Here is a 12,279-nt window from a genome sequence, read left to right as displayed (position 1 = left end):
ACACACACACACACACACACTCTCTCTCACACACACACACACTCTCTCACACACACACACACAAACACACACACTCACACACACACACACACACACTTGTGGAGGTTTAGTACCTCTTTTTCTCGTTATCTCATTAGTATACTCTGGGGATTGTCTAAACGGAGTGTGTTGTCAACGGAAGTGTGTGTGTGTGTGTGTGTGTGTGCGTGTTGCAGCCTGGCTGTGTGAACACGACTGAAGCCGACATAAAGAAATCCTCCCGGATGAAGCAGCCACACAAAACACGGAAGGTAAACACACACACACACACACACACACACACATTTACGGTATATATACGTCTCATGTTCCTGCCAGAAACAAATCTTGGGGCCGTTCACACACGTCTAAAAACATAAGATGCTGCGTTCAAGAAAAAAAGCGCAGGACAGAACGCCTCCTTCGACATGATTCCGTCTAATAAAACAAAAGTTTACTACTGTAAACAAAAGTTTGCAATGCTTGCCCCGCCTCCAGTGTCTTCTGATTGGTCCACTGTTCTGGAACTGACATTAATGACATTAAAATTCTTTTAACTCAACACTGCTTCTTAAAAACACTCCGCTCATGTGTGCAACACTGCAAAAGACGCAAGACATGAGCGCAACGGTCATACACGTCTGTCTACACTGTAAAAAAAATTCACCACAGCTGCCAGTTTTTTACCGTAAAATATACGGTAGCAACATTTTAGGGTTTACGGATTGAACTTAAATTTACAATTAAAAACCGTATTTCATTAACTGATTTAATGTTAATATACCAACCTATTGAAGTTCTGAAATCTGTTATATACCTTTGTAATGCACCGATAACCATCAAAATCAGGTGATGATGAGAAAGTCACATGATGAACCAAAGCTCACCACAAGGCCAATGCTATATATATATATATATATATATATATAGAAGGTGCACAGTGTCATTCACACAAACACTAAACACCATCATGGTGACACACATGAAACGGAAATATGCAATAAACTTTAATTTAACAACATCAGATGTAACATACAACTCTAATAAACATAACTGATAAGAAAAAAACTAAGACGTTATTTAAAAGAAAAAACATCAAATTTTAAATGCAATGCAGGGAATTCTGGGAACATCAATTTACGTTTTTTCACTGTAAATTATACATTCTTTTTCTCTTCCAAAAATGGTATTTTACCGTAAAATTACATTTGAGAGTGTGTGTGTGTCTGTATGTGTGTGAGTGTGTGTGTGTGTGAGTGTGTGTGTGTGTCTGCAGTCGGTGTACGGTCTACAGAACGACATCCGCAGTCCCAGTCCCACTCACACGGTCACACCAGAGGTCAAAGTGCCCACGGAGGACGAGCTACGCAACCAGGTGACTTAACGAGGACGCTCGTCACAGACACTGTGTTTGAGAAATACATGCACAGCTGCTGTGTTCTGTGTAGCGCACATGCATGCAGTATACGTGTAGCTGTTTTAAATGAATGCAAAATATTAACAACAATAAAATGGCATAAGGATACAGTTTTCAACAAAAAACTAATAATAAAGTCTTAACAAATCAGAATAAGATCAAAAATCAAAACAAGACAGACAATGAAAAAAATATAGTAATACATAATAATGAAAAAAGAAGGAAATCAAATCATTTTAATGCTTTTTTTAGCTTCTGTGATGACATTCTCAAAAAAATCAGAACAAAACAAAAGAAGACATACAATAAATAAATAAACAATAATACACAATGTATAAAAATAAAGTAATAAAAATGCTAAATAATTGATTTAGTAAATTATTTATTAAAGAAATAAAATCATTTTATAGTATATTACTATGTAAACTTGTACAGAAAATGTAAACTTGTACAGAAAATTATATGTTACAGGCATGGAGATCAAAAAATTGCTTAATAATGCTTTTTTAAAATTAATATCTTCTGACACGGCTTCCTCAAATAATCAAGACAAGACATAAAATAAGATACAATTAATGAAAAAACAATTACAAATAATACATAAAAAACTAAATAATTGCTATAGTAAATTATATATCATAAGGCAATAAAATCATTTTAATAATATTTTTATATTTAATAATGTCTGACTTTTTTATAGGGCTCTTTTATAAGGGCTTCTGGGAAGTATATTAAATTAAATAATATATAAACAGAGGACAGATTTAATGAATCTACAATTATGAATATTTTATTTTTATATTGTATTGTTTTTTTTGTTTGTTTGTTTTTTTGAAAATGAAGTTTTTATTGGTTTTCTTTATACATAACAAAACATACCAGTACAAAAATAAAAGCTGTTTAAATTTCGAATCTGTAAAACGTTGCACCAATTCCTTTTCTAGATCACCGATTTGTTTTTCTAAAAGTTTCACTTTTCTTACACTTTCTTTTTTTTTTCTACTTGCATAAGCAATACATTTCCCCCTGATAAATGCTTTACAGGCATCCCATACTGTTGCTAATCTCTGAGTTGACCCAATATTAAGTTCAAAAAACATCTTTATGTCATCCTGCACTGAGTCTACAAAGACCTTATCCTCCAGCATAAAGGTATTTAGTCTCCACCTCCCCCGTTTCTTAAAATCTACATTCACTTCTAATTTTAATTCCACATGTGCATGATCTGTCAATCCTATTACTCCAATTATACAATCAGCAACGGAGTCAATAAAAGAATTGGATATCAGAAAATAATAAATTCTTGAAAAGGTCTTATGACAATTTGAGAAGAATGTGTATTCCAGTTCTCGTGGATTAACCAGTCTCCAAATATCTGTTAATCCATTGTCATCTTTAAGAGTGTGAATAGCAGCCCTATCTCTGGGGATTGATCTGATATTGTTTTGACTTCTGTCCAGGATGCCATCCATAGTTTGATTAAAGTCACCTCCAAGTATAACATGTCCCTCGAGGTTGGCTAATATTTTGTTTACCTCATGAAAGAATTCAGGCTCCTCCTTATTTGGTGCATTTTGCATCCTGCTTCTTTCCCCTCGTTAAGGCCTATTATTTTGATGTTATTCCGCCTGCTGCGATTTTCTAAATCCTCAGCTTTATTCCAGAGTTCGTCCACAAGTTTCGCCATCCTCTCAGTATCACCAGTCAGGCGATTCGTTGAATCTTCCACGTGCAAGATGCGATTCTCGGCTTCGTCAAGTCTGGCCTGTACAGAACTTATAGCCTCTTTAAGTTCTGTAGTCGCTTTAATAGTTATCACATCACTTGCTACCCCCTGCAAAGTAGCGTTCATTTGACTAAGTTAAGCGAAAAGATCTTTCAAGTTCGGGTTTTGACTGCTTGACTCTAGTGACGGGGAATCATTAGCTTCTGGGATCGTTGTTTTCAGACGTGTTTGCACTCCTCGAATTGGTTGCTTGGACGATGTCATTTTGTCGTTTGTCGGCTGCCTCAAGTGAAAAGTTATCTATCGAAGTTTGATTAAATTTGCGAAGCAAATATATACTAAATAATGTAATTAATGGTGGGTATCCGAGCGCTGCTCTAGCGTGCTGCCATTTCCCAGCTTACCATCACGTGACTCTGTATTGTTTTTTTAATACAAAACAGTATTCTTTGGTCGATATTTTCTAAGGTGGAAGTAATTTTTTTATAAGCCAATCCTGTCATGTTCTCCAGAACGCACATGAGAAACTGCACGGAAATATGTTTTGTGTGCATGTAAGTACAAGTGCTTCAGTAGGGAATAATGTTTTATATGTAAGGGTTTGCTAAAAGACAGATCGAGAGCGTCTTCCTCTTCCTGTCTGGAGAAAGCAGAGCGATATGACGAGTGACGTATTTATGAGAACACGTTTAGAGTTAATACTGACTAAAATTAGCCTGTCTTCACGTTAAATCTTTATGACACAGTTTTTATAAGCAGCTCAGGGCTGTACAGTGTGTGCAATCACACACACATATTATATTATATATTAGTTCATGTTTCTCTATTCCACACCAGTGTTCATTTTCGTCAACGGCATTTTTTTCACTGACGACAACGAGACGATAACGAACTGAAACTCTTTTTGAATGACAAAAACATTGACGTAAATCTATTGACATTTTCGTCAACGAATAAAAACGTGACGAAAATGTTAGGGAGGGACGATTTGGGAAGAGATTAATTCAGAACGAATCTGCTGCATAGTTCGGAGGTTAGATGGGTACATATGAACCGGCGGGACATAAGCAGAAATACACTTGCTGCACGTCGCATAAAACATTCAAAAATGTCAATATTGTGGGAGTAAGAGAAGAGCAGACATATGGATAAATCTGATGACGCAAGAGAGAACTCAATTCGGTCCGGTTTTCTGAGCACAGACACTGAAGCGTACACACACAGAAAGTGCCTCTCACAGCGCGCAAGTACTCTCTCGCGTTCGTTTTCTGAGCGCAGACACTGAAGCGTACACACACAGAAAGTGCCTCTCACAGCGCGCAAGTACTCTCTCGCGTTCGTTTTCTGAGCGCTAATAATTATATTATTATTATTATTATTATTATGATTATTATTATTCTGCTGTTTATTATTATTAGTAGTAGTAGCATTAATATTACTATTATTATTATTGTAAATCTGCATGTGTGCCTGTAGCTTGTTGAGTTTCTCGGAGCAGTATATCGAGTACGATCCGTTCTTCACGACGCCGGAGCCGTCGAACCCCTGGATCTCTGATGATGTCACTTCCTGGGAGCTGGAGGCCAGGTGTGTGTCTCGCGTTCTTCCTTACTTTAGTGATTTTACACCGCAGATGATTTTAGTCAAGCGTAAACTAGTATTCGTTTCAGTTCAGTGTCATGAACCTTCAGATGAATCACAACACAAGATATAAAGCCAAAGCCCAAACTGAAGTGAAAAATCAAAGCAGGGCAAAAGTTAAAAACATACACATAAAGCTCTGTGATAAGAGCGAGTGTCTCCTCTGCTGCTGTAGACTGACTGTAGATCAGCGTGTGTGACTCTGACAGAAGAATAACTCGTCTCTCGCTCTCTGTCTCGCAGTAAAGAGGCAGGACAGCAGCGGGTGAAGCGCTGGGGATTCGGCTTCGACGAGGTTCTGAAGGATCCGGTCGGGAGAGAGCAGTTCCTCAAGTTCCTGGAGTCCGAGTTCAGCTCCGAGAACCTGAGGTAAAGACACCAGCCTCCAGCTTCAGAGCACTCTCATGAGAAAACAGGAGGAGGAGGATGATGATGAAGAACACGAGTCTAAGCTAACCTAACCCTGGAGCTGGATGATATTTATTTTTTGCAATGATATAAACAATCATGCAGATGAAATTTGCAAACTTTTTATTACAAAGGGTCAAAAATCTAACTTGGTTGAGGGCCGTGGGTCAAAAGTAAATGTTGCTTTATATCCAACTATATTATATTATATGTTTAACAATTTAAATAAACTAAGCGTAAATGTTGCATTTCATCTGTTATATTGTATTAGAAAGAATGGATACAATTTTTACCATTTTTAAATAATTAAATAAAATATAAATGTTGCATTATATCTGACTATATTAAAAATAATAAAATAAAATAATTATTTCCAACTATATTATAATAAAATTATTACGTTTTTTAACATGTCTAATAATTAAACAAAAAGTAAATGTTGTATTATATCCAACTACATTATATTAAAATTGGTTACATTTTTAGCATTTTTTAAATAATCAATCAAAAAGTGTTTCATTACATCTAACTATATTATATTAAAATGTATTAAATTTTTTATATTTTTAAATAATGAAACAAAAATTAATATTGCGTTATATTATATTATTTTTGTAACATTTTAAAACATATATTAACAAGTAAATTTGGCATTATTGCCAGCTATATTATAAAATATATAAATTATAATATATATATTTTTAATTTATAATTATTTTTAAAAACATTTTTAAATAATTAATTAACAAAAAAAACATTATTTCCAACTATTATATTAAAATATTATTTTTTAACATTGTAAAATAATTAATTAACAAGAAATTTTTGCATGATACTCTACTATATTATGTTAAAATGTTATAATTTATTATATTACATTTGTTAAACAATTTAAAAAGTCACTTTTTCATTATTTCCAACTATATCATATGAAAATATTAGATTTTTAAACATTTTTAAATAATTAAACAAAAACTAAATGTTGCATTACACCCAACTATACTAAATTCATATGTATCAGTTTTTTAAATAATTAAAAATGTAAATATTTTTTTATTCACTTGTATTGTTAAATGCAATTTGTGTTCCACTTCTTAATTGTTGTTGTCTAGATAGATGTTTTGACCCGCAGCCATTGTGTTTTGTTTAACCAAACATGTTATTCAGTTTATTTTAAGCAGTTTCACTTTGCATTGAGAAGATGATACTTTTTTAATACTCAAGTACAGTTTAAAGTTGTACTTTTACTGAAGTGTGTTTTTGGCCAGATACGTAAAGATTTCACTGAGTATCTGTACTTTTACTTGAGTTTGATTTTTGGGTATTTTTACACCCCTGATTGAAGAGAGCTGCACTGAATCATCAATGAACTGACTTTAGCTGGAATATGTGACCCTGCAGCACAAAAGCAGTGTTAAGTCGCTGGGGTATATTTGTAGCAATAGCCAACAATACATTGTATGGGTCAAAATTATACATTTTTCTTTTATGCCAAAAATCATTAGGATATAAAGTAAAGATCATGTTCCATGAAGATATTTTGTAAATTCCGTACCTAAAACTTAATTTTTGATTAGTAATATGCATTGCTAAGAACTTAATTTGAACAACTTTAAAGATGATTTTCTCAATATTTAGATTTTTTTGCACCCTCAGATTCCAGATTTTCAAATATTGTCCTATCCTAACAAACCATACATCAATGGAAAGCTTATTTATGCAGATTTCAGATGATGTATAAATCTCAGTTTCAAAAAATTGACCCTAATGACTGATTTTGTGCTCCAGGGTCACATATGACTCTTTGTTATTGTCCTCTTGCATTATTGACAGTGTTTGTGCTTCATCAGGAGCACATCTACAAGCTCATGAAGAGTGACTCCTACAGCCGCTTCATCAGATCCAGCGCCTACCAGGAGATGCTGCAGGCCAAGAAGAAGGTAAAGCCTCAGAAACGACTGGAAACGTCCCTCTGAGCGCCGTCCTCGTCACACACAGAGATCAGACTCAGTGCCATATCACCGTGTCCTCTTTGTTTTACTTGCTGTCTGCTTTTGCATTATTTCTATTAAAACACCTGGTTTCCCGTCACGTTGTTTCTGGCGAGTCTCTTTTGTTTTGCACGTGTTTCTCTTTGTTTCTGTTGTGTGTGTGTTTTGTTTTGAAGCGATGAGACGAAGTGCTGGCGCTGGGTTTTCTGTGATGTGGTGAGTTTTGTCAGATGCACGCGTGTGTTTTCTGGAATCAGTGTCAGAAATATGTTGGAAATTACCACAGAAAGCCATTTCAGTCTCCAGTAATGTAGTGCATTACTAAATGCAAAGTGCATGATAAAGATTGTAGTTAGTAATATAATCTGTTACATTACAAATTTTAGGTAATATAATCCGACTACTTTTGGATTACTTTTAGATTACATTTGACCAAAGTAATGTCATTTTTTCATTTATTTTTAAATTTTTTTTATGTAGTATTTATTTTTTATTTTATAGTATAGTATTTTTATATATTTTTTAATTATTTTTGTATTTTTAAATTATTTTTATATATTTTTATTTTATAAAAATAAAATATATATTTTTCAATTTTTTATCATTTTTTTTGTAAAGCTCTTTAAATTGCCACTGTGTTTGAAACTTGCCTTGAATGTGAAAATGTTGTTCCATAATGATACAAAAATACAAATAAGAATATTCCATTCTTTGTTATCAAGAACACGAAGGGCGTTAAACACTGCGTTACATTAAATTAAAAGAAATAATTTTAAAACGTAATAAAAAATAATCCAAATGAAACACTTGCTAAAAATGGTGAAATATTTGATTTATTGATGCTAAATGTCAGTGTCAGTTTTCCCTGTGTTTAATTCCACAAACTTTCCGAAGCAATAGTCCTTTTAGAAAGGAGAATGTAAAATAGAAAAATAAAAGAATTCGGGAGAATCAGTGAATTATTAATATTTTATTGCCATTTTGTGAATATTAAGCGATCAATAAAAAAGTGAGTATTTTAAAATGTACTATAATCTAATTACACGTATTTAATTACTGTAATCTGATTATGTAATCCAGCACAATCTCTCTGTAAAAATCAATACTGTTTACAGTAATTCAGTTGTACACTACTTCTAGTATTTGGGGAACTACTCAACATAGAGTTGATTTAGAATTCAACTTTGCTTTCATTTATTGAACACTTTTTCTATTGGAAGCAGCTTTATGTAAAATATGAAAGTTGTACACTACTTCTAGTATTTGGGGAACTACTCAACATAGAGTTGATTTAGAATTCAACTTTGCTTTCATTTATTGAACACTTTTCTATTGGAAGCAGCTTTATGTAAAATATGAAAGTAAAGCTGTCTTTGATCGATTTATCAGCTCTTTCTCTTTTCTTTCACAGAAAAGCAAGAATCTTTTCTAGGGTCTGAATCACAGGTGAGACTTGCCTCAGCATACTTTGCATTATTTACAATATCAGAACATGGATAATGAACTGAATGATAAACAGCTCTTCATCTTCTCCACAGAGTCTCATTTATAGTGATACAAATAATAACTATGTGATTAAATGATGATATCAGCTTCTGCTGAAGCTATAAATCTGCTTAGTCAAATGTATTAGTGTATCTCTTTTCATAATACAGATTGTTTTAAAGCAGCTTTACAGAAAATCATGATGTTAATGTTTATAATATCTTAATATCATATACTATAGTCACATTGATCAGATTAGAGCCAGACGATAATGGCGTTACATTTATGACGATATAAAGAATCAAGCAGTTGAGATTTGCTGTATAGTGTATATGGCTCTACGTGAGTGAACTGTATGTATGTGGATAAAGTTGGACAAAAATGTGGTATAACCACAACGTGAATAAAAATTCAAGGTGGAAAAAAATATGTCTTCGTTTTTAAGAGTGGAGGAAAAAAATTACGAGGGAACAAAACGGGATGAAGAGGGAATAAAAATGTTTTTGGCGAGAGAGAAAAACAATTGAAGAGAGAAAAATATAAGATTTTTTTTTTTGAAGAGTAACAATATTTTTGGTAACACTTTACAATAAAGTTCCATTCGTTAACATTAGTTAGTTAGCTAATGTACGCTAACATAAACTAACAATGAAAACTACTTCTAAAGCATTTCATAATCTTAGTTCATGTTTATTGATTCCAACATTTACTAATACATTATTAAGATCAAGTTGTATCTATTATTTAATGTACCTGAGCTAACATGGACTAACAATAAACAGCTGTATTTATATGAACTAACATTAACAAAGATGAATAAATACTGCAACAGATATATTGCTCATTGTTAGTTCATGCATTAAATACAGTTAACATATGGAACCTTATTATAAAATGTTACCAATATTTTTTGAAGAGAAAAAAAAAATTGAGAAAAATTTAAAAAAATGTTTTGTATGTTTTTGAAGAGAAAAAGGTTACACTTTATTTTAATGTGTCTTTGTTACAGTGTTATTTATGGAAGCCTGTTTCCGCCACTGAATAAAAAATAAAACAAGGTATTTGCGACTTTTTATCTCGAGTTATAAAGTTGCAATTCTGAGTTTTTTTCTTGAACTGTGAGAAATAGAACTGTGAGATAAAAAGTCGCAATTAACTTGTTTTATTTTTTATTCAGTGGCGGAAACGTGCTTCCATAGTTATACATTTAAGTACTGAGTAATATTAATTAACTACATGTACTTACTATATGGTTAGGGTTAGGATTTGGTTTAGGATTACTTGCATGTAATTATGCATAATTTATTATTATAATGCATAATTTATATTTAATAATTAATTTAATATATTATGAACGCCTTAAAAAAATTTGAAGACAGAAAAATTGAGACACACAAAATGGGGAACAAAATTGTACGTTTTTGGTGAGAAAAATGTTTTGTGAAGAAAGAAAATTGAAAAAAAAAAAAAATTTTTTTTTGGAGAAGAATTTTTGACGAGAGAAAAAAAACTCGGAGCGAAAACTAATGTTAGGACTGCGGCTCAGGAATGACCTCGGACTTTTTTTTCCCACCTTGATATTTTAGAAAGAGCAGCGAAAGTGAATTCCACTGATTCTGTGTGTGTGTGTGTGTGTTCCTCTCTCAGATGCCGTCAGCGCTTGTTAAACCACGCAAACATCACGTCACTCGTCTGTGCATGAATGCTGATCATTATAGAGAGCAGATCCATCTCTGCATGAGCCACACACTTCTGAAGGACTTCAGCTCACAAAGCCATCGAAGATCCTCCTGAAAGCGCTCGACATCGCTCTAGGTTCATTTGCACTTTCTCTCCATCTGAGCTTTTAGACTTATTTTTATATCCCAGAACAATGTTTTGTTGTTTTCTGTACGCTTTGCTTCTGTAAATGTGTACAGATCCTGAGAGTCAGCGTGATTTCTGATGATGAGAAACACTTCAGCGCTCACACTATCTCTGCTGTTTGATACAGACATGTGTAGTGGACACTAATAATAAACAACAATAATATTTGGACATCTGTATTTTAAACATGACCCAGCGTCCATACGCTAATGTTCATTTAAGATGATGGTTTGGTGGTTTTTGGAGCCCGACCGACACTGATCTGAGATCTGCGCCACACTGTTATTTCATTTGAGGTTTATTTCTTCAGAAAACGACTGCGATCCAAAGACGCTCATCCGGTCTGGGTTCTTGCGTTGATGATATAGATTCTGTACAGATACATCAATAAAAGGACTGGAGATTAAAAGTGACTCAGTGAATCATTAAGAATCGTTTGTGTCGTTCTGAACAGCAGAGGGCAGTGAATCGCAGTGATTCAGATTCAATTCATGACTGATCGTTCATTCTCATGAGAAACCTTGCTTTAATTTCATTGTCAAAAAAGTTCATTTTTCTGCCGTGTCATTTAGTAACAGCTTGGCATTGCTAACTTATATCTCGACTTTTCATTTTTATCATATAAAACATGCAATATTTTATAACAAATTCATGATTTTTTCACAAATTAATTCTTTAAACTCAAAACACTTCCCTCTGCTCAGACTATAATCAATAAAGGACTAGATCAGCTCATGTTTGCCAGTGAAACACAATTTACGAGAAACTGTTGATTTCAGTTTTGTAAATGTTGCAGTTTCTTCTGTCTGTTACTTCATCAGTCCCATGATTCCATTTGTGTGATTTCTGAGTTTTCTTCATCTATTTTTCTAACATTTTGAAACGGACTGAAGTTCTATTCTGACACGCAGTACACATAGCAAGGTTTTTTTTTATTATATAATAAATAAAAAGAAAACAAAGAGAATAGAGCAAGCTAGTGTTAGAGGCCTTTTTTGCTTTTGATAATTGTATAATAAATAAAAAGAAAACAAATGGATAGAATTCAAAAAGATTAGAAAAGCTAGTGTTAGTTTAAAAAAGAAAAGAAAACAAGCAGTAAATGAATAGAGTGCAAGTCTAAAAGGGACAAGTTTTTTTTAAAGAATAGAATTAGAATACATTGAATATAGAATATATATATATATATGAGAAACAATGTATTTTTTGAGCATTTGACATTCAAATAATTAAAATTGCAAAAACAATATAGAGTGGAACTGTAACATATTTAATAAACTACTGTCATAATAAATAATTCCTTATTTTTTAAACCTTTTTCCATGACTGAAGTCAAGAGATCTGGGATGATGCAGGTTAATTAATTAACATTACATCAATTTAAATGAGCTAGAATTAGTCACAATTTTCATCTGCAATAATAATAATAATACACTAAGCACATAAACATAAATGATATCAACCACCAAATAATACAACAACAACTGATATTTCCCAAATGTCTCCTTTTGTGTTTCACAGAAATTTTTTTTTTGAGTTGTAGGTGAACTATCCCTATAAAAAGGTAATTTCTATATTTTGCTTTAGTGCGTCAATATAAAATCAGTTTTAGATTTAGTAATACTGTAAGAAGGAGTTGTACAGAAGAAGGTCTGAGATCTGATCTCACTATCATCGAGAAACGAGAGAGAGAGAGAGAGACACAGAGAGAGAGACAGAGAGAGAGA

The 12,279-nt window shown here is 32.9% G+C and overlaps 1 protein-coding gene across 1 annotated transcript in view; it reads left to right on the top strand.

Moving 5' to 3' along the window:
* LOC107746761 (regulator of G-protein signaling 7-like) overlaps positions 1 to 10,949 on the top strand; it is a 36,473-nt gene extending 25,524 nt beyond the window's left edge. Inside the window, exons 8-15 of the mRNA XM_016561055.1 lie at positions 216 to 290; positions 1,295 to 1,393; positions 2,896 to 2,930; positions 4,638 to 4,748; positions 5,046 to 5,171; positions 7,036 to 7,417; positions 8,613 to 8,647; positions 10,334 to 10,949. Of these exons, the coding sequence (XP_016416541.1) occupies positions 216 to 290; positions 1,295 to 1,393; positions 2,896 to 2,930; positions 4,638 to 4,748; positions 5,046 to 5,171; positions 7,036 to 7,186 (597 nt within the window). The 3' untranslated portion in view covers positions 7,187 to 7,417; positions 8,613 to 8,647; positions 10,334 to 10,949. The remainder of the gene's footprint in view (positions 1 to 215; positions 291 to 1,294; positions 1,394 to 2,895; positions 2,931 to 4,637; positions 4,749 to 5,045; positions 5,172 to 7,035; positions 7,418 to 8,612; positions 8,648 to 10,333) is intronic.
* The last annotated feature ends 1,330 nt before the right edge of the window (positions 10,950 to 12,279 follow it).

This window comes from Sinocyclocheilus rhinocerous, unplaced genomic scaffold (assembly GCF_001515625.1).
Source record: "Sinocyclocheilus rhinocerous isolate Xijiao unplaced genomic scaffold, SAMN03320098_v1.1 scaffold409, whole genome shotgun sequence".
NCBI lineage: Eukaryota > Metazoa > Chordata > Actinopteri > Cypriniformes > Cyprinidae > Sinocyclocheilus > Sinocyclocheilus rhinocerous.
Note: the sequence above shows the minus strand (reverse complement) of the source record. Positions and strands in the feature narration are given on the sequence as shown.